This window comes from Dasypus novemcinctus, chromosome 23 (assembly GCF_030445035.2).
Source record: "Dasypus novemcinctus isolate mDasNov1 chromosome 23, mDasNov1.1.hap2, whole genome shotgun sequence".
Classification (NCBI taxonomy): domain Eukaryota; kingdom Metazoa; phylum Chordata; class Mammalia; order Cingulata; family Dasypodidae; genus Dasypus; species Dasypus novemcinctus.
The window spans coordinates 13,754,596-13,777,651 of record NC_080695.1 but is presented as its reverse complement, the minus strand read 5'-3'; the positions used below and the strand labels follow the sequence as shown (position 1 = coordinate 13,777,651).

General features: G+C 44.7%; 1 protein-coding gene across 5 annotated transcripts in view; it reads right to left on the bottom strand.

Annotated features, from left to right (window-relative positions):
* The window catches only part of TRRAP (transformation/transcription domain associated protein), a 125,792-nt gene that overhangs the window by 13,087 nt on the left and 89,649 nt on the right, over positions 1-23,056 (bottom strand). For 2 of the 5 annotated variants that reach the window (XM_058285800.2, XM_071211147.1), the window contains 15 exons: positions 22,688-22,975; positions 22,383-22,520; positions 21,586-21,698; positions 21,031-21,166; positions 17,208-17,399; positions 15,578-15,773; positions 14,634-14,899; positions 13,994-14,094; positions 8,898-9,099; positions 7,032-7,196; positions 5,421-5,511; positions 3,762-3,961; positions 2,594-2,855; positions 1,170-1,395; positions 165-382 (listed from right to left, as the gene is read on the bottom strand). In XM_058285800.2, the coding sequence (XP_058141783.1) occupies positions 165-382; positions 1,170-1,395; positions 2,594-2,855; positions 3,762-3,961; positions 5,421-5,511; positions 7,032-7,196; positions 8,898-9,099; positions 13,994-14,094; positions 14,634-14,899; positions 15,578-15,773; positions 17,208-17,399; positions 21,031-21,166; positions 21,586-21,698; positions 22,383-22,520; positions 22,688-22,975 (2,794 nt within the window). Of the gene's footprint in view, positions 1-164; positions 383-1,169; positions 1,396-2,593; positions 2,856-3,761; positions 3,962-5,420; positions 5,512-7,031; positions 7,197-8,897; positions 9,100-13,993; positions 14,095-14,633; positions 14,900-15,544; positions 15,774-17,207; positions 17,400-21,030; positions 21,167-21,585; positions 21,699-22,382; positions 22,521-22,687; positions 22,976-23,056 lie in introns of all 5 variants that reach the window. The other 3 variants (XM_058285802.2, XM_058285804.2, XM_058285801.2) reach the window with 2 other exon arrangements.

Here is a 23,056-nt window from a genome sequence, read left to right as displayed (position 1 = left end):
ACGGGGTCCTGTTTTGTGCTTCGGGGCCGTGCTCGGCCCGGCCCGCTCAGAACAACCTCCCTTACGGAGACGGACAGCACAGGCAGAAACCCGCAAAGGCGAATGTGAGCGGCAAGCGAGCCCAAGAAGCACTCACGAGCCCCGCTGGCGTGTGGCCCTCATACCTGTGAAGAACAAGTGCCTCTTCGTGGTTTCTTTCCTCTTCTCCAGGCAGGGGTTCAACAGGCGCAGCAGTTGTAAAACGCGCTCCTCCCTCCGTGACTCCGTCAGGCAGGCATCGTTCATCACCAGGTAAGGGTAGATCTTGCCGTTGTGCCCACGGATGTACAGTCTCCTGGCCGCCGTGTTGTGCTTCTGCACAATTTCCACCCTGGGCATAAACCTACCAAGACAAGTGGGCAATGCAACAGACTCCCCAAGTCTCATTTCCAGCCCTTTTCTCTCAGAAGAAAATAGAGCTTTACATAAACATTGTAAGAACAGTCAGAGAAAGGGGGGAATGAACGGCAGAAGATGAAACTAGAGCTCAGAAAATTATGTCACCAGGTCCACCTTCAGCAGCTAAAGACAGACTCCTGACCTGGAAGCTAGGAGGGGCCAGGGCTGGGGTGTCGGGCAGGATGGGCTCCCTGGCACCCCGTCCCGGGGAGCCAGCTCTGGAGCCCGGCACAGCCCCGCCACCCCTGCTCCACATGGGCCAGGTCTGAGGAGGATGTGGAGGGAGGGAAGTGAATAGCAGAGGCGTGAAAAAGAAGAGCACTGTGTCCACTCCAGAAAGAAAAAGGAAGCCTCTCCAGAGCACTTTCACATTTAAAATGAGACGCAACAAGTGCCAGTAAATGTTACAGTGTTCCGATTCTGCTCTGGATGTGGCACTTCAGGAGCTGACAAGAGATGGGGAAACTGCACGTCATCCAGGCCTGCGCAATTCAGAAAGCTTCTTTTGAAAGTAAACACAAATTCCATTCAATCAAGACATTTGACCTATGAATTAAGTAAGACTTTGTGTGGTGCTTAATTACTCCAATTATAGAGCAGGAAAGAAGAGAATACCGGGAGGAGGCAAAGCCAAGTCTGAAGTCAAGGCCCAGCCTGTGCTGGCCCCCGCCCCGGCTGCCTGCGCAGGGCGAGGCATGCTAATTACCCTCTACCCTGGCAGGCTCACTCACCGAGCAATCTTGGTATAATAATGCGTTGGCTTTGGCATCAGAAATTCCCCAGGAATTTCTACTTCAGCTGTTTGTGCTGAGAAATTGCTCAAAAAACGGCACTTTTCTTCGATGAGGAAGAATTTTGGAAGTTGTTTGGTTTTAGCCTCCAAGATTTTGATCCATTTTTTCAATTTAGAAATTAAATTATGGAGCTTCATGGATCCTGGAACACTGAAGTCAAAATCTTTAAAACAAAACACAATTGAACACATTTTAATCTGGGCTATTTCTAATTTATGAAAAAATCCCTGCCCAAGTACCTACAAGCTATGGAACAGGTGTGATTCATATATAATCTGGAACAGAACATCTGATGTCCCTCTTGCGCTTTAAAGGGTGAGTCAAGGCCTGAAAGAGCAGACGCCGTAGCCTGGGGCCTCTCATGCCTGCCCCAACTGGGAGGAGGAGGAGGGAGAGAAGAGGACGCCCCCAGCACGGAACCTCGCCCCAGGACAACAGGCTCCCGTCAAGGAAGGACGTGGGCGAGGGGCACACGCAGGCCCGCGGCGGCCCGGCTCACCAGCTCGCCCACCTCGCACAGGAGGAGCCGAGCCCTGGCGCCGTCCCTGCGGGCAGTGCCCCGGGGACTGAGAGCCCAGGCCTCACAGCCCCCACTCTGGACACGAGCCCCACACCCAGAAACAAAGGCCCCTGCGCCCAAAGCCAAGGGGCTCAGCAATCTGAAGCTAAGGAAGAGGGAAAAAATATGCAGGACAGTCCTAAATGAGTGAATGAGGAGGAATTAAGGCAAGAAACTAAAATGACAGAAAGGAAATGTACATTTCCTTTCAATCATTTAAAAAGCCCTAGGTAATGTATCTTAGATTTTACCGAGATTTCGTATTGAAAGATGAATTAAATTTAGAGGTCCTTTAAAGAAAAAACCAATTCCCTATCAGATTAGCATCACAAGTGGAAGCCCTCTTGTCAACCTGAAAACCCTTCTGCCCTGGGAGCCTCGAGGAGGGGCCGCAGAACCCACCTCCTGGCTAAAGCAGGGGGCAGGCTGCGCCGCAGGCGCTTCTCGCACACGCCCGTCACAGCACCAAGGCCCTGTCTGCCCAGCACTGACCCAAGCGGATCCGAAACCTTCTCCTGCATTCTCATTTGCCTAGAGCTTGCTTCAGATACAAGTGTTGTGCGGTGACTTGATCCGAATACACCGAAAGTGACGGAGGTGTCCCCATCAGCATGGACTGAGCAACTGGCGAAGGCAGCTACCCCGAGCGCGGGAGGCCTCATCGGCAGTGCAGAGGAGCGTGTGGGCAGCCTGTCCTTGCAACCCCCCGTGCCCAGCATATAACTGGCCTAGATGTTACAGACCAAGGAAAAACTCTAAGTAGAACTTTCCTGAGGGACAGAAAGAGACCAGCAGAGCTCACCGGTTGTGAACTGGCCTTTCAGCTTCTGGAAGACAGGGTCCTGGGCGGTGGCCTGTGCCCGCCTGGCAAGAGACTCCGAGGCCGCGCTGGAGAACATGGTCGAGACGTTGGACACGTTCTCCAGGCCTACCCCAAACGTGCTCACCAGCTTCTTGACAAAATTGAGAGTGTGTGGGGTGATCTTGGCATCAGACACTGCTCCGCTCTTCTCAAACGCAACAGAGTAACATTTTGCCAGGCCCTGCTGGAGCTGCCGGAGAACCTAGAGAAAATGGCACCAGAAACACTTCACAAAACAGAGTTCTTGGTTAAGTAACTGACCAACCCGAACATCCAGTGAGCACGTGCTTTCACCACAGGTCATGTCTGTGTCTGCCCAGCACTGGTACCCACAGGCACAGAATCGACATGTCAGAAGAGATGGAACTGCCTGTGTGCTGGACCCGGTGAGCTGGCCTTTTTACCGCGGGTGTGTCCAGAAGGAAAAGACACAAACCACACGCCTTTCTGTGGTCCCATGCACACCCTCTGCTGGTTAGCTGCAGGCTAATACATGGGTCCACGCAGGATTTCTACTGTAGTAACTAGCCGGTCCCGTGGCCCAACTAGATAAACACGTAGACATCAGAGGCTTTCCTCGGTGAACGCTGGTGTAAGCTCACACCAGCAAGGAGAAAGCACTGGCACGTCCCCATGTCTGGACACGAGCTGCCGACCTGCTCCACTGTTCCCGCTCATACCCACCACTGCGCCCTGGTAAATCCGCACCAAGAGACCAGGCAGAGAAGTGAGGAAAGGAATAAGCAAACTGCAAAAGTGGGTTTCTGAATTTCATCTTTTGAAGTCTCCTGCTTCAACTATTTTTTTTTTTAATTAATTTTTTTATTTTTTATTGACTTTGTAATAATATTACATTAAAAATATATATGTGAGGTCCCATTCAACCCCACCCCCCCACCCCCCCTCTCCCCTGCTTCAACTATTTAAAGCGAGGCTAGCACACAGAGATGAACTATCTGCCTGGCCCTTTGTTAAACTGAACAACAAAAACGGCCTTTATAAAATGACCAGGCACTGAAATCTAATGAAAACACAGGCACCCATGCAAGGAACAACCTGGCCCGGCCCCAGGTGCCACCCCACCTCTCCCAAGACCGCACCCCAGTACCTCTTCGTGCCAGTTCTCTCGGAACCAGACCATCTGGTCGACGATGCCCTCCAGGGAAGACAGCAGGGTGGGGTGGAGCTCCCGCTGCATGTGCATGATCCGGCTGCAGCGCCACATGGGGGCCGTGGCTCGGATGGGCCCTGGATCTGATGCAGAATGGGACTGGTTACCCACTGAACTGGGCTGCTGCTGTCCAGAATCTGAGAGCAACACACACAACGCCAAGGTCAGCGCCAAGCTGGCTGAGGTGAGCGCTCGGGGCTGGAAGGGACCCACCAGCCAAAGAAGCGCTGGTTCCCGGGGGTGCACTGCACCCACAAGGCTGTTCACACGGCCACAGGCGAGCACCCACGGGTCAGGGGAAAACGCACGAGAGAGCAAACGCGGCAAAATGCAGACTAGAGAGAACCTGAGTGAGCCGCGTGCACATGGTCATGATGCTCGCACTTCGGCTGATGAGGAAGGCTGAGCATTTTAAAAACACAAGGGAAAATACCCCTTGCTACTGTGTCTCAAAAAATCTAGAAGTCATTAATAAGGGGGGCGGGTGGAGCTCAGAGGTTGAGCACGTGCGCCCCATGTATGAGGTCCTAGGTTCAATCCCTGGTACCTCCTAGAAAAATAAATTAATAAACATAATAATAAGCAAGTCTACATTTTTCACTTAAGAAGGCCAAACCACGTAAGTAAAATGATATTTTTGAAAAATACAGTCACTTGCTCTATAACAGATTGCAGAACCCTATTTTTGTGGCTTCAGCTCACTATAGTTTTTGAACTAAAAAAAAAAAAATCTTAATTTTGACATGACCAAAACATGAGTCTGCCCAAGTAGATTCTCCGCAGGTTAGAGCTAAATCCACCCCTAATCCACCAGCTCATTAACGGGTTCTGCAAGCACGGTCCAGCAAACAGTCACTTCCTTAGGAAGACGCTGCTCTCCTGGCACCCATGTCTGGATGTTAAAAGTCATGTGGGGAAGCGGCTGTGGCTCAAGCAATTGAGCTCCCATTTACCACATGGAGGAGGTGGGTTCGATCCCCAGGACCCCCTGGCACAAAAAGAAAAAAGGTGTCCCGGACCTGCGCGGCGAGGCACAGGCCCCCACACACAGCGAAGCTACGCACCAAAAAGATGACGACGCGCCAAACAGAAAAATAATTAAAAAATAAAAATAAAAACAATGTGAAGCAAACAGTCCTTTTACATGGTTAACAAGGCACCACGCTTAGTGGATAACTAGAACCATTAAGTGAACTTTTCTTTATGTACAAAGACTGTTCAGGACGGTGTAAAAGTCAGTTTGCACGAACGCCTGGTAGTCTGCTTTCTGTGCTCATTCTGTGCCAGCTGAAGATGTCCCTCGGAACCTGAACAGCATTTACACGAAGCTCACTGGGGCACTTCTAACTCTAACGAGACATTAAACTTCATGAATTTCCACGGCTGAAAACTCGGTGTACTTGTCCTACTTATGGGCCAGCTGTTCAGGTAGACTGAGTGTCCCCATGTGTCGTGACAGGAGGGACATCAACTGTACTGAGACATGGCGCTTCACCTTCCCGCCCCAAATGGCCCCTCGCTGGCTGAGGACACACTGGCTGCGCTAGGAAGCGAGGACGCATGCACGGGCCTGCCGACACCCGCCTGGAGACCTACCGCTCTTGTAGCGCTCCCGCTGCTCTATTTTCAGGGTGAGGTACAGCGTCCGGATGGGGAAGTAGACGGCCTGGGGGTACACTCGTCCCACCTGCTCAGAGACACACGGGAGTAAAGGTACTGGCCCCCCACCAGGCTCCTGGCTGCAGACACTTAGTATTTAACACTGACGTCAGGGCACAAATGGACCTGCACCTGGATCAAGGAAGTGGCTACTACACCACGGACTACTCCCCCAACTACAGAGCAGGCAAAAATCTAGCTCAGCTTGAAAAGATAGAAGAAAGATCGAAATGGTGCATTTCATCAATTCTGCCCAGGAACTGTGAGGGACAGAGAAATCCCACCTCCACTGTATTCAGCCAATCTGAGAAAGGCAAAATGCACAGGCCTCTGGATCTTAGCCAGAGGCTAAGAGCAAGGGGAAAATATGATGGCACCAGTGAGATTAATATTTGCCAAAGATTCCCTGGGAAGCCTGAGTTAATTCTAACAAGCTAACCATCAGGTCCATTAGGGAATAACCTGTGCCTGCAGGATGGCAGCAAGGAGACCAAAAAATGTCCACTTCAGGTAAGTAGCACCACGTTTACCTACCTGGGGTTTTATGGCTCCTTCAAAAGGCTGAGTAGGTATTACCAGGCTATTCTGGCCCTTTAGAATGTGCCCACAGCATGAACAAAGGCAGAATATCTAGCTCCGCTGCTGACATACATTAAGGATGCCCAATGAAAGACAACAGCAAACAGACTGACCCTGCACCTGGAAGGTAAAACTTGAAGCCAAATCCCCAGAACAGAGACATCCTCCCAAGAAAGAGGATGCACTACGTGTAAAGGGCAAACTAAACGGGATGACCAGAATGATGAGCGACATATTCTTAAATACTTGGTTACTGTGCTATTCATTCATGACAAGTTGAATTACTCTATCATTTTATAATAATAATCACAGGCACAGACAAAAAAAAAAAAAGCACAGGTACTGTATCTGACACCCTTTCAACAGACCTCAGTCTTTTCACAGGCAAGGGACGCTCTGGGACCACTGCCGAAGGAAAGCTCCCAGGACCCCAGTCTGCCAATTTCCCACCCCATCCCCTGTCTGCGCAACCTGTGGCCTCTCACAGCTGCAACTGAACTGCACAACGGCAGGTAAGTTTTCATCAGAAGAGCTCCTTGCACATGACGAGAGATCACATGGACAGTATGAATCAGATGTAGTTCACTGAGCACCTCTCAGAGGAGGTACGCGTGTTCTTACATTTTCACAGATGTTTATTTTACTTTTATCATGTGGCAAGACAGTCAAGCAAAGAAATTAAACGTCTAATACCGTAACATTCTAACAAGTATTTCATTCCAACTCTGATAACTGGTTTCTTTTTTGCACTACAATATTCTGTTAAGTATAGGCTGAAGAAAGGACATGTTTAGTGCTATTTACATTTGTTTTCAACTCTGTTGTGCTCTGTATCAACCAATATTTCCATGTTTAACTCTTCATACCTCTGACTCAGTTTTGACCCTCAGTATGCTATCTTTTTAGAGAAAAAGAATGAGAAATGAAGACAGGATTTTTTTGGTAAACCAAGTTATATTTCATTCGTACCTGGCTAATAAGGTTCAAAAGCAGCTTTCCTTCTGAGCCGACCAAGCAGGTGAGCAGCTGAGGGATCCAGGCCAGCCACTGGATGGGTGGCACGCCAATGCAGTACTTGTCCACAGCATCTGCCAAAGTGTTCTTGTCATCATCAAAGCTCAAAAGCCACAGCACCTAAGACAGAATGGAAAATTCTGGAGCTGACAAAAATCCCGAGGTCCTTAAGCAAATGAAATGTTTCCCCCAACAACAAAATACCAGAGAGGGAGCAGATGTGGCTCAAGCAGCTAATGCCCACCTCCCACATGGGAGGTCCCGGGTTCGGTTCCCGGTGCCTCCTAAAGACAACAAATAAACAACAAGCAGACAGTGAGCAAAAAAACAAGTAAACAGACAAGGGAGCCAACGTGCTCAGTGGTTGAGTGCCGGCCTCCCACATATAAGGTCCCTGGTTCAATCCGTGGTTCCACTACCTCAAAAAAAAAAAAAAAAAAAAACAAACAAAACTAAACATAGTGAGCAGCTTTACTGGCAATGTGGAAAAATATCTACAAAAGGGCCAAGAGTATTGCCAACTTAGAGATCTCACAGTATGAATAAAACCTGGATGTGAATACAGTTTTTATTTCGATGAAGATTTAAGGACAATTCCTAACTGCACTGCTAGCAACCATGACAACACCATGACCCCATGGCAGCAACAGGCAGACGACTAGGCTTGCCCACCTGCTAATTCACAGGCGTAGCACGATCTAATGAAAACCAGAGGCAGTTCTGCTAAAATCTGAGCTGACCACCATGGAGGCAGTGTTCCCAAAGTTGCCTTGTGTCCCTACAGTCAGCTTTAACTACACTACTGCCGTTCATCCTGCAACAGGACATTACGTCAAGGAATTCTAAGATATCCAAACCTTTAATGGACAAACAAAAAAAGAGAAAACTTATTCTTACAGTTTCTGCAAGAACTATTTCTGGGATTTATTTGTTTCTTGAGAGGAAAAAGAAGGCTCTCAGTCTCAAGGGACCACCTGTTTGGCAACCACTTCTCAACTGCCTACCCTGCGCCCAGCGCCACGTGAGGAGGAAAACACTAGTGACCGTGACCTTTCTCCACGGCTGTGCACGCAGCGCCTCCATGTTGTCGGCCACCAGGGCTGACCACCTCAGTCTGGACTGTGTGGGCCCCAAGTTCTGCAGCTAGAGGATCACATCTCATTCACGTCCAGGATCTCGAGACCCACTCATCAGTCCAAAGGAATCTCTACCCAGAGTGAGATCACAAGGATCCAGTAAACTTAAGAACTAGTCTGATGGCAGACTTGGCCCAGTGGTTAGGGTGTCCATCTACCACATGGGAGGTCTGCAGTTCAAACCCTGGGCCTCCTTGACCCGTGTGGAGCTGGCCCATGCGCAGTGCTGATGCCTGCAAGGAGTGCACCCCGTAAGGAGCCGCCCAGCGCGAAAGAAAGTGCAGCCTGCCCAGGAATGGCACCGCACACACAGAGAACTGACACAGCAAGATGATGAAGCAAAAAGAAACACAGATTCCTGTGCCGCTGACAACAGAGGCAGACAAAGACGCAGCAAATAGACACAGAAAACAGACAACTGGGGTGGGGGGGGAGGGGAGAGAAATAAATAAATCTTTTTTAAAAATTCTTAAAAAAAAAAAAAAAAAAAACTAGTCTCATCTAGGTTTGGCCACCGTTAAAGTCCTGGGTTGCTAAGAACTGAGGCCTCAATCTTCCTCAGCCCCGAAATGTAAGCAATGAGAATTAGGAGTTAACACAGGAAATAATGCCTCGCAGCCAGCCTGGGTCCAAGCGTGAAGGCTCTCAGATGGTCTCTGGTCAAAGAAAATTCTTTTGGCCTCACCTTGGCTAAGTATTTCCTTGATTTGCTCTCGTTCTGATGCCGACAGGCATGTAGGTAACAGGTAATGGCAGACACACCAAGATGCAACTGCCGCTCCTTCACAAAGATGTTCTCCAGGTAATCGCCCCACATTGCCCAGGCTTTCACCAGCACATCATGCATTTGCACAGCTGCAGAAAAGGCTTTGTTTGCTTCTTCAGACCTGGAAGAAGACAAAGGCAAAACGTCAATTTTTGAATTTTTTTCTATTGAGGTGAAATTCACGTAACATGAAATTAGCCATTTTAAAGCATACACTTCATAGTATTTAGCACATTCACGGTGTACGTAGCCACCAATAACAAGTCCTAAACATTTACATCGCCCCCCCTGCTTCAGACTCTGGCAACCACCAATCTGTCTTCTGCTTTTAGGGATTTACTTATTCTCTATTCCAGATACTTCATATAAAGGGACTCATACAATGCCGGGTCTTTTGAGGCTGGCTACTTTCACCTGGCATAGTTTTCAAGGTCTGGCATATTGTAACAAGTATTAGAACTTCATTCTTTCTCAAGACTGAATAATATTGCGATATATTTCTGTACTACATTTTGTTTATTCATTTATCCATGGATGGACAATATTTGGATTGTTCCCACCTTTTGGCTATTGTGAATAATGCTATATCTGTTTCACTCCCGTTTTCAATTCTTTGGGTATGTAACTATGAGTAGAACTGTTGGGTCATAAAGGATTTCTATTTAACTTTTTTGAGGAACTGCCAAACTGTTTTCCACAGCAGCCATGCCATTATATATTCCTATCAGCAATACATGAGGTTTTCAACTTCTCTACATCCTTGCCAACACTTTTTTTGGGGGGGTGGGGAGAGTGGGCTACAGCCATCCTACTGGTAATGAAGTGGTATCTCACTGTGGTTTTCATTTGCATTTCCCTAGTAATTAATGATGTTGAGCATCTTTTCAAATGCTTTTTGGCCACTTGTAAATCTTATTTGGAAAAATGTTTTCAAGTCATTTACTCATTTTTAATTGATTCCTCCTTTAGTTGTTCAGTGGTAAGAGTTTTTATATATTGTGAATAAGACCATATCTGATATATGATTTGCAACTATTTTTCTATCATTCTTTTCACTTTCTTGATAATGGTAATATCTTTTCATGCAGAAAAGACTTTCATTTTTGATAAAGTCTGAGTCATCTTTTTAAAAAATTTTGTTAATTGTGCTTTTGGTATTGTATCTAAGATCCACTACCAAATCTAAGGTCATGAAGATTTACCCATTTTGTCTGAGAGTTTTATAGTTTTAACTCTTAAATTTAAGTCTTTGATACATTTTGGGTTAATTATCATGTATGGTGTGACAGAAGTTCAATTTCATTCAATTCATGTGAATATCCAGTTGCTGAAAAGACTGTTCTCTCCCCATTGAATTATCTTTGCACCTTTGTCAAAAAACAATTGATCATAAATGGGAGGGTTTATTTCCAGACGCACAGTTCTACTCCACTGGTGTATGTGTCTTTCCTTGTACACTGTTTTGATTATTGCAGTTTTCTAACAAGTTTTGGAAAAAAGGGAAGTGTTGAGTCCTCCAGTTTGTTCCTTTTCAAGATTGTTTTCTTTCTTGGATTGCTTATCATTTGCAAAGAGAAATATAATTCATTTTATTGGCAGATATTATAATCTGCAACTTCTACTGAATATGTTTACTAGCACAACAGTTTTTCTGGTCAGGATTCTTTAGGATTTTCTATATGTAAGATCATGTTGTATTTGAATAGGCACAGTTTTATTTCATCCTTTCTGGTTTAGATACCTTTTATTTTTTTTATCATTTAAAAATATTTTATTTATTTATTTACATCTCCTCTTGCTATTTGCACTTGCTGTGTCTGTCTGCTTTTCTTTTTTTTTTTTTTTTTTTTTTAAGATTTATTTTTTATTTATTTCTCTCCCCTTCCCCCCCAGTTGTCTGCTCTCTGTGTCCATTCTCTGTGTGTTCTTCTGTGACTGCTTCTATCCTTATCAGAGGCACCCGGAATCTGTATTTCTTTTTGTTGCATCATCTTGTTGTGTCAGCTCTCCATGTGGGGCAGTGCCATTCCTGGGCAGGCTGCACTTTCTTTCATGCTGGGCAGCTCTCCTTACTGGGTGCACTCCTTGTGCGTGGGGCTCACCTACGCCGGGACACCCCTGCATGGCATGGCACTCCTTGCACACATCAGTACTACGCATGGGCCAGCTCCACACAGGTCAAGGAGGCCCGGGGTTTGAACCATGGACCTCCCATGTGGTAGGCGGAAGCCCTACCCACTGGGCCAAGTCTGCTTCCCTGCTTTTGTTTCTTTAGGAAGCACTGAGAACTGAACCCAGGACCTCCAATGTGGGAGGGAGGTGCCTAATTGCTTGAGCCACCTCCATTTCCTTTCTTTCATCTCTCACTATGTTTTATATTCTTGTGTCTCCGGTTGTGCCAGCTCGCTGTGCCTGCCTGTCGTGTCAGCTTGCTGTCTTGCTTGCCCTCTCTAGAAAGCAATGGAAACCTCTGCTCCCTGCTTTATTGAGTATCTCATTATGTTTTTCCTCTTGTGTCTCTTGTTCTGTCATCTTGTTGTGTCAGCTTGCAGAGCCTGCCCATCATGCCAGCTTGTTGCCTTCTTTAGGAGGCACTAAGAATCAAAACAGGGACTGTCCATGTGGTAGATAGGAGCTCAATCACTTGAGCCACATCCGTTTCCCTAGATACCTTTTATTTCTTTTCCTTGCCTACTTGCCCTGTCTAAAACTTGATAGTAAAATGTTGAATAGAAGTGGTGAAAGCAGATGTTCTTGTCTCATTCTTTAACCTGATTAAAGGCTGACAGAACTCCCAAGGCTAACATTGTACTCAGTCAAAAGTTTTCCCCCTATGGATGGGAACAGGAAAGCAGCTGTGGCTCAATCAACGGGGCTCTCATCTACCATATGGTAGGCCCTGGGTTTGCATTCTGGCACCTCCTTGTGAAGGCAGGCTCGCCCACACTCGTGAAGAGCTGATGGCCAGTGCCCATGGAGAGCTGGCGCAGCAAGATGACACAACAAAAGGAGACAAGCAGACACAGAAGAACTCACAGTGAATGGACACAGAGAGCAGAGAGCAAGCAAGCTGCAAAAGGAGGGGGTAGTAAATAAAAACAAAACAAAACAAGGGGATGCAATTTTAAAAATAAGGATGGGAACAAGGATGTTGCACTTGTCACTTCAATTCAACATTGCACTTGAGGTTGTAGTCAGGGCGGTGAGTTAAGAAAAGCATCCAAACTGGAAAAGTAAAACGATCTCTACACAAACGATACAACTTTGTATTTTTCGAAAACCCTAAAGAACCCACAAAAGGAACTTTATTAGAGCTAATAAATTCACTAATGGTCCAAATTACAAGTCAACATAAAGAATCAGTTTGAAATTAAGAAAACAATTCCATTTACATCAGTATCAAAAAAGTAATAAAATACTTAGGAATAAATTTAACAAGAGTTGCAAGTCCTCTATACTGTAAACTATAAAAAATTGCTAAGTGAAATAAAAGACCTAAATAAATGGAAAGTCAGCGAGTCCATGAATTGGAAGACTTAATATTGTTAAGATGAATATACTTCCAAATTGATCTGCAATTCAATATATCCCTATCAAAATTCCAAACTGGCTTTTTGCAGAAATGGGTTAAGTTGATCCTAATATTCATATGGAAATGCATTGGACCCCCAAAGAGACAAAACAATCTTGAAAAAGAAGAACAAAGTTGGAGGACACACAGTTTCTGATTTCAAAACTTACTACACACCTACATTAATCAAAACAGTGTGGTTCTGGCGTAAGGCTAGACATACAGGTCAATGGACAGAATTTTGAGTCCACAAATAAACTCATACATCTTTGGTCAAAGAGGCCAAAACAATTCATTAGGGAAGAGAATAGCTTTTTTAATAAATAGTGCTGGGGCAATTGGATATTCATATGCAAAAAAGAACAATTGAACCCTTATCTCACATCATATACAAAAATTAACTTAATATTCTCAAGAGAATTTTTAACTCACAAAATCACTTCTCTATTTAAAAATAGACTGAGGGAAGCAGGTGTAGCTTAGTGGTTGAGCACCTGCTTCCCATCCATGTACAAGGTCCCATGTTCAAATCTCGGTACTTCCCCCCCAAAAAAGGCTGAAAGTGCAATCTCCTATGTACTGACCATTTGGAAAGTGGGTTTAATACTCTATACATATCAACAGACAGCATCTTAAAAAACATATAGGGAAGTGGCTGTGGCTCAGTCGACTGGGTTCCCATCTACCATATGGGAGGCCCTGGGTTCGTGTTCCAGAGCCTCCTTGTGAAGGCAGGCTGGCCCACGCCTGCGGAGAGCTGCTGGCCCACACTCGCAGAGAGCTGGCGTAGCAAGATGACGCAACAAAGGGAGACAAGCAGATACAGAAGAATGCACAGTGAATGCACACAGAGCAGACAGCAAGCAAGCAGCAAGGGGGGGATAAATAAAAAACAAAAAACAAAAAACCACATATATCTCTGTTGTATACTTTTACAAAATGTCATCTGACGTCTACATCTCTAAAGCAGGGGTAGGCCAACCTTTTCTCTAAAGCGTCAGACAGCAAACATTTTAGGCTTTGCAGGTCGTACAGCCTCTCTGTGATTTTAGCAACATTCGGGTAGGGCTATGTTCCTGTACAAGTTCCTTTACAAAAGCTTGGATCTGCCCCATGGGCCAGAGCTTAACTGACTACTGCTCTAAAACAAGAAAATGTCTCCATATGAGGAATCACCTGTTCCAAAACTGGCATGGTAAGAAAATGGGGAAATTAATCCATGTTAACAGCAGTTCTTGTTTAGGCAACTCATTTCTAAAATTCTTTTTAGGCACTACACATCACGCTAGCTTATTATCTGTTGGGAGCTAATGTCTTTACATAACCTATCTGACCACTTCACTGAATCAGAAAAATTTCTAGCTTGAGCTTCACATTGATTTCAAGTTTTGAATAATCTATTTAAACATGGATTTTTCTATTATCCTCCTAACAACATACATACTTGTTAATCTGAGCCAAGAACATTCCCTTCAGTGCATAAAATTCAGCCGTCATCTCCTTTGTGAAGTATTTTAAGTTTGTAGATTCAATAACTTCAAGCCCCTGTTTTAAGAAAAATGAGAAGTAAAAAAAGTGCCTGAAACTCCTAGATTAGTAACATAACTTTATAAACAATTTATCAAGGCATTAAGTCCTAAGGCTCATTGACAAGTAGATTTTAAATTGACAACAGACTTGTCTACTACGATTATTTGTTGACTGACCAGTATTTAGAATGAATCATTAAATAATAAACTTAATACTAGCTTCTCAGATGTCTTATGGCCAAAAAATTTCATGGCTAGTCAGTTTTGTTTTTACTAATATTCCACTGGACATAACCCAAATCTATCTTGCACCCTTATAACTGTGAAGTTTCCTTTCCTTTAATATGTCCATCTAGAATACAGCAAACGGAAATCATAAAGTGTAATTCAAATACTCTAGTGGTTCCTTCTCTTTCTCCTTTTTGGAGGATTATCTTCCACTTCTAAGGCTGTGCTTACAGAAAGTTCTAACACCCCTTTCCTATTATCTGACCCAGTTTCCCCTCGTACACTCTTATTATTTTCTAAACCTCCTCCATGTAGCAGGGACTCTACCTGCATACACTCGTTTTTCCCCATGACTCCTGCCAGCTGAAGGTAGCATTTGACTTGCTGTCGAATCTTTTGGAAGCAGTCCACAATGGGAACGGTTGGAATAGTATGAATACGACTTAATATATCCAGCGCTACATTAACGAGTCCTTGTTTTCGTGCAATTTTTCCATATTGGATGATTGCGGAAGCTGATGCGTGAACCCCAAGCATAGCGTTATTTGAACTTGGATCATGCTGAGAACTATTTTCATACGCAGTTACAATAGCTAGAAAACAAAGAAATATAGTACATGGGAAACATTTTTCAAAGTGCTCCACTGTAAGATTTAAATGAAAGCAAATACACATGGCTTATGAAAATGGGAAGCTTTGTGATAAATCCTAGTTACTTTTCACTGTATTTTATGTTAAAAATAAATTGTTTTATTTACTCACACCTTCTTAAAATTAAAAAAGTAATTAAAAAAAAAGTATACTACAAAGTGTCCCAATATCACCACCTTAGATAACAAAATCATGAAATTACAGAGGTTGCCCTAAACCCAAAGACGCCTGGTCGGTTTTGTGGACGTGAAGGGAGAGCAGGAAAACTAGTACAGGCTCCATGCAGCCACCTGAGAGCGGATCCTCCTCAGCTGCTTCAAAACAAAAAGCACCTCAACTCAGACCTCGCACCCGAAGGCCTGTGCCACCACGGCAAGTGGGCAATGCCCAGCAGCAACTTGGTTATAGCCAGAAAAAAGGAAGAGCAAGGGGGAAAAAAATCTCATCTTTCACCACCTTTATCTTTACCCTCATCACCAGCATCATCTACCATACCTACCAAAAAAAGAAAAAAAAAATCTGGGAACAGAAAATAAAAAACAAGAGCAGAGACATGAAACCAGAACAGTGGGTGCCTGGAAAATTACATGATGAAGGCATGCCGGACCAGGTGGGTTTACCCTGGTAATGATGCTGCCGCCACATGAAGACGCTGCTCCAGTGCGACAAGTCGTCGGACACGATGGGCAGCCGGTTCCTCCAGGTCTTCACCACCGTCTTCATGTCGTGGAGGCTGTTGTTCCTCCCCAGGTTGGTCGGCTGTAAGCCGGCATTGATTTGCGCAGCTTCCTGAAGCTCAATGATCTGCTGAGCCGCCTAAATGGGACCAAAAACACTTCTCATCCACTATAAAGGAGACAGGAAAACTTAGAAACATTAATAAGCAACTACACTATGATAAAAAATAAATTAGTATACTGATTTAGTCTCAAAACTATTCTCTCAAGAGAGAAAAGTATGACAGCGCTGCCTTAGTGTTGTAGCATCAGCCTAGTTTCTCTCTTCTCAGTCACACCGGTGGCTGCTCTGCGCAGGCAGAGATAAAACGGGTAACAAGAGCTGGCACAGCTCCGGGGGGGTGTGCACGTGTGCGTGTGCAGGCACATGCGCTTGGGGGACCAGGGAGCTGAGAAGGAGCGGGTTCTGGGAGAGGACCTACACATGTAAGCGTCTGTGCAGAGAGACTACTCAGTTATTGGCAGATTCAAGAAACTGAATGATGATCTGTGTGGAATGGCTGGAGCAAATGTCCTTGGGCAAGCACTTATTATCAACAATGAAGATGACACAAAGGAAGAAGCCGAGACACTGGCTGTGTAACCAGAGGTCTTATGAGTCTAAGAGGAAACAGAGACCTTTCTGACAGAACAGGGGGTCACAAGGATGACTGTACAATGCTATTAAAATAAATTCTTATAGGACAAATACAAGAATGCTTCTCTATTACAGTGTTAAGAATATGTAGCTACATGGAAAATCACAACTAATGTAATGTGCAGACATAGTTAAGAGTTGATATTGTAACATTTCTACAGCAGTGGCAAGAAAGGAACTACATCAACACTAAAGGTCAATAATGAGGGTGTAAAAGGGGGAGGACTTTTCCTTTTGGAGTAAAGAAACATTCTGAAATGGACTGGTCTGATGACAGCACAACTTTGTGATCAAACAGAGAGCCACTGAGAATATACTTTGGATGTACCTGTACCAGGCAGGGGACCACAGGGGACCACAGAACAGTGAACCCCGTGGTGAATGATGGACTGTGGTTAACAGTGCAGATGTGAGAACATTCTCTCATGCACCATACCAAATATACATGGTGCTAATAACACACCAAATATAAGCTATGGACTGTAGATGGCAGTAATGTGATGATGATGTTCTTTCATCAATGATAACAAATGAGTCATAACAATGTAAGATGGTGGTGGGGTGATGAACAGGGATTCTGTATGGTATACATAATTGTTTTGTAAACTCACTTCTCAAAACAAAAAATTCCTAAAGAAAAATCAGCATCATCAAAATTACTCCTGAGGATACCTTCAGTTACCAGGACCTCAAATCTTCTGGAAGCTCCAAAAAAAGAGAACGTATATTTTGACTCTGGCCTTTCCCTAAGGAGTTGATGAAATGGGAAGGGACAAAGGAGTCTTCTCTTTACTGTCCGCAGGCATGAGCAGAGGCAGCTCCACAGGACACAGCGATGGGCGTGTGCTCTGCCCCGGAGCTCCTCAGGGGCCTCACCTGGAGAAGAGGTGTGTGTACATGGGACACCACGTGCGGCAGCCGTCGCCACTCACGGATGGCCAAGCTGCTGGCCATCTCCACCAGCCGCTCGATGAAGCTCAGCTGCTGCTCCTCAGGGTGGCAGATGGCCAAGTAGCCTCGGTACATGTTGACCTTCCAAGCCATCTCTTTTGGACAACTTACTTCTACCTGGTGGTAAAGGAACATTACACAGGAACTGATGGACACTCCTCCTCTCAATACAAAGGATCAAAAAGAAAAAAAAAAAAGGCAAATTTTTGTAGCCAATTAAGTAAAGCAATAAACAGAAATGAGGCTATGAACAAATTTATTGTCTTTAGAGAAGCTGTGAAGCTGTGTATTTAGTCTGCCTTTTCTGGAGGCCCTCCTTTCACAAATACCCAGTCAGAGAGGCAGAGCACAGACTCCTTGCTTAATAGTCATGAGTAGTTCCAAAAAAAAAAGAACCTCCTTAACACTTACGACAGGCCAAATTAACAATGAACACTCACAAAGACAAGCTGTGCATCTTTTACAGTATTAAACAGATATTCTCTCCACTATGATAAATACTGGTACAATTTTGAATTGTTTCCAATTAATGTTATTATATCCTGGGAAATTAATCTAACTAGTTTCACATTATGTAAGGGAGCATAAAGTATTGATTCAGGCTTGTAAGAATCTGAGTGACCTGTCACCTAAAGCGTGCCACACTTCATTATCTACTCCAAACCCGCCCCCACCCCACCCATCTCCTCTGTCCCAGGGTTAGTTCACACACTGGATTGAGTCTGGAGCCGTCACATTTTTCAAAGCCCTGTTCCTCCTGAACACAACAGCTCAGTCCCCGGGGAAGACTCCGCATGCTCCATTTCTGTCCCTGAACATCCTTTTGTTTGTCCACTATCTTCTAAGTGCATTATGACATGACATTTTACTGATCTCTTACAAAGCATTAAAAAACAAAATGATAAATTAAAAAAAATAATTTCACTGCATGTAAGAACATAAAAGGATATCTCAGTTAAGTGCAATTTTATAGGGCTCCCTGAAACAAGATCAGCAAAACAGTCATCCTTGAGCACCTTTAAGAAGGAACAAAACACATTCTGGTGCTGTAACGGTATTTATCAAAATGACGTCACACAGTAACCGTAATAACAAGGCCATCTCACAGTGACATCACACTTTGACTTGTTTTCTGATACCTTAACTTCTTTTCAAAGCACATCCACATTCATGGGCCCCTCTTAGCCTTTCAATCATTCAATGATGAGGAAATTCAGGAAGGCAAATGGGTGGGCCACATCAGTTTCCAGCATTATCTGATCGAAAACCACCAATCTCATGTTTTCTGAACTTCAGAGTCGCCACACCTACTCTACTAAGGGAAAGACACTCTTCTCATTTGTCCCTCCCTGAAAAAAATTACCCTATCCATTAAGTCAGGCCAACGAATATACTGGACCTTATATTAACAATGTGCAGAAACAGATACGAAAGCTATTTTGTTGTGGTTTTAAATACTGGCAAATGAGTAAATAATTTAATACTGTCAAATCCATTTGAATTAACTTATTGCAGGTTTCCCAGAATATTTATTCATATATTTTGGGCTTTCTTATAAGCTAGTAAATGTTGTTCATTTCCTGTGAAATCATCAAGAGTTTATGAAAGAGAAAATCATGTAAGAACCCTAAGGACATGATACTGTTTATGTCTAGTTAAAAAAACCCTGGAAAGCACAGTGAGCTGCAAGTTAAGTATTCAACAGAATGTTTCCTCATATACCAAAAAAATAATCAACTGAAAATGGGTTCTGACAGCAAACAAGTATCTTTCACCTAGAGAAGAATAACACAAACTCCCCATGTCAGAGCTGCAGTCTATCAGACCCAGCCCGAAAGTCAAGTCCTGGGCAGTATTTCACCTCTAGGATTAATAATTTGCGACTCTTCAATTCTTCAAATGCTCACATTTTGTGTTGTCAAAGGTGACATTACTCTAGTAGCCACAGTACAGGTTAAAATGGTCAGGTTTATTGTTTCAAGGCCAGCAGCCCTCTAACTGCAATGTGCTTTTGCTTCCAAAACCCTTTTGTGATCTCCCATTTTCAGAAAAGAAAAGAAAGGAAAATACGTAGTGTGGATGGAAATAATCCCTTACTCGGTAAAAGGGTAGGCTGGAAGAGGATGACTGAATTTCCATCCGCTAAACCTAATAAAATGAGCACCATGCAGAAGGTCCAGACTGATGAGCAGCAGTAAGAGAAAGAAAGGGCCGAGGGAGGGGCCTAAGGAAAAAGGCAGGCTGCCTTCCAAGGCGCAGCAGTGGCACAGAGAATCCTCAAATGGTACCGCTCACGTGCTGGGAAGGAACAGCTGCTGTAGCAGTTTGACATAGTTCTGAATTTCAAAAATAAATACTGAATTATGATTGTAAACCAGTCTGAACCTGGGCATGATTAAGTTATCATTAGGGCGTTGAGTCCCCGCCCCTTGGTGGGTGGGAACTCACAGATAAAAGGCACGGCAAAGGACAGAGTAGGAAGGTGCTTAATGTTGGAGTTTTGATGCTGGAGTTTGATGCTGGAATTAAGCTGGAGCCCCGGGGAGAGAGAGAGAGAGCCATACACCTGATAGTCTACAGCTGACCTTGTGGAGAAAACAGAGGAGCTGAGCTCAGAGGAACCCAGGAAGCCTGAACCCTCGCAGACATCGGCAGCCATCTTGCTCCAACATGTGGTAACAGACTTTGGTGAGGGAAGTAACTTATGCTTTATGGCCTGGTATCTGTAGGCTCCTACCCCAAATAAATACTTTATAAAAACCAGCCAATTTCTGGTGTTTTCTATCCACACCTCTTTGGCTGACTAATACAGCTGCCTATGAGAATTCCAAACTGGGAAAAATATAGTCTCTTAAAAATATTTTTATATGGTCTTAATTCTTAACCAAACAAATAACAAAACAGAATTTATAACCAAGACCTTGAGTATTAAAGATACTTTGGGGGTGGAGGGAAAATGATGGCAAGGCCAAGATGCAGAAGACTAGAGAGCAACAAGAATGGCTGTGTTGGAAGATGGACTCCAGGTAGCCCAGCACCAGCGACGCCGGGTGGGACTCAGTGCGGAGAGCTCTTCTGTCCCATGTTGCACCCTCCAGTGCCCCCCACAGAAGTGACCCAGAGGGAAGGGGAATCACACTTCTGTACCCACTCTCCCAGTGTGTGCTAAATCCCTCTGGGTGGAGCTAATTAAAAACATGTATCGGGAGTGGGTGTGACTCACGCGGCTGAGCACCCACCCCCACATGGGAGGTCCTGAGTTCAGGTCCCCGGTGCCTCCTAAACCAAAAACAAACATGCACAACAAAAGAAAAAACCAACACAGGGAAGCCGATGTGGCTGAGTGCCAACTTCCCACACATGAGGTCCTGGGTTCATTCCCGGGCCCCGAATACCTCAAGAAACAAGACAACAAAACAACAACAACAAAAATCAACAAGACAAAACAACATGTACAGCTCAACTAAGTGACTCAACTTCATTTACACTATGCTATAATCGTTTCCATAATACATAACATACTTTGAATGAGCTAATACCTAACTTACAATTTTAGGAAAGGTGTTAAAAGCAAAAATAACTCTTGCTTCTCAAGAGCTTTTTTCCAGTGGCTGAAATGCCCAGCTTTTTCTAAGTGAGGAGAACTTTCCAGAGGCATTCCCAGCTTCGGTAAGATGAGCCTGCACAGCTAGGGGTGCTGCCACCGAGGCCACACCAGCAGGAGAACGGGGCGGGGCGGATGTCTCACCTGGACCAGGGCCTCCTTCATGGCGGTCCAGTTGGACACCCGCCAGGCGCACTCCAGGACAAGGTAGGGGTTTATGTGGCCTTTGGACTGGCCATATTCTGTTAAGGCTTCCCACTGGTTCAACTCTTTGGAGCACCTAGAAAAGCAGGGATTCAAAAGCCAAAGCTCGGTTACCAGCATGGGAAGAGATTCAGAAAGGGCAGGGCAGAATTTTAAGCAGTTATTTCCATTCTAAAGAAGGTAATCCTGACACAGGGCACCAAGGCTTGCTCCACTGGAGGATGAACTTATGCACCAAGAACTGCCCAACACGCTGCCCAGGGCCCAAAGTGCCACCGTCCATGGACAGGCAGCAGTAACTTGCCGTCTCCCCAGCGGGCACTTATATTACTCAAGGCTTTAGAAATGGTTCTTTCTTTAAGAAGTTATAAAGAACAAGTCTCCTTTAAAAGCGCTCAATATGAGAAAATTTCAGATTTTCATTAGCTCCCTCTTTAAGAAATTCTTGCATACATCATGTCCAGTTTTTTTGTTCTGTTTTGTTTTGTTTTTTACCGAATCCAGTGGTCTTCCCAAAGTTGGTATTCTGGGAAAATAGCAGGGGATGCATTACTCCTCTCGTGTTCTTTTTTGGCTTTATCCATTGCCTTTTCATAAGATTCCTGTGCCTAAAAAAATCAATAAAGCTCTCAAACCACTGTTTAATCTAGATACACAACTTTTTCATTGCAACTGGTCAACTGTTCTGGGCACATTGGACCATAGACCCAGGAGAGCCGCAAACTCTTCCCCCAGGTCACTTGATACCTTTATCCACAGAGGACAAAAGTGGGAGGAGAAGAGAGGATGCATGATTCTCATCCGGAATGGAAGGCAGGGAGCCGCTCAAAGCCGAGGGCTCATTTCTCTGTCCTTTCAGGATGAGAGCAGGAGGCACAAGGCAGTGACTGTGTTTCTGCAGCTCAGTGCCCTCCATAGGACTGGAAAACACACACACCCTGAGATGGTGGCCCATGATACGTCGAAACGACGAAGGGCAGGATTAAAATTTAAACACTAAATGCAATCAACCCACTATTTCCAGCAGGACTATTGACCATAGATAAAAAGCATTCATGTTAGCATGTAACTAAAGGACCCCACAGAACTTTAAATGTGTGTTCACGTAATACATGTCTGTCTTAACTGGACTTTAATAAAGGTCCTTTATATGCAGGTTAAATACATTAGACAAAACAGTAAACTTAAACATGAATGCTGGCTTTAAATTGTTACATAAAATTTAAAAAAAAAAGTCATATGTGACCTTTTGCTAACCCAGCCGTCCACTTATCTCATCAACCCGACGCTACCTGCTCGAAGAATCCATGCTGCTCATAAGCAATAGCAGTCGCAGTCTCTGAATACTTGCAACGCTTCTGCCATAAGCCAGCCCACATATCTTCCTCTTGTAACAGAGAGTAAAGTTCAGCTAGGGAATCCAGTATTTCCTGAAAAAAATCACATCGTGGTTTCTGTGTGTGCATGACAAAAATATTTTTTTGATAAAGTGATTTCGATGTATTGTAATTTAACATCATCTGGTGGGTGTATTTTCTGAGACGGCAAGGTGGTTTGAAGGGAAGAAGTAATTAGCAAAATGAGGTCAGACCCTTACCTGCTGAGGTGGAGTTATGCTCTCCTGTTCATAAAATTCCGTTGTTTGTTTTGGCTTAATCTGAAGACTCAGACCTTTCTCAAAGGCCTGGTGCTCCAGCATTAAAGTGGACCGGAACCAGAGGTTGTGCGTCTTCCCCAGGTACTTCAGGACACAGGGCCGGATGGGAATGGGAGGGACGCACTGGGACATGGCTTCCACGAAGCAGTTCAGCGCGCTGGGCTGGCAGTCCCGCTGCACCTGGTGACTGCCGCTGCACAGGAACGGGCTGATTTCGCCGGCCAGAGCCTAAAACCAAAGGCCTGTTAGTGCAGCTCTCCATTCAGAAACACACTTGTCTTCCTACTTTCTCACACATTTCTGATAATT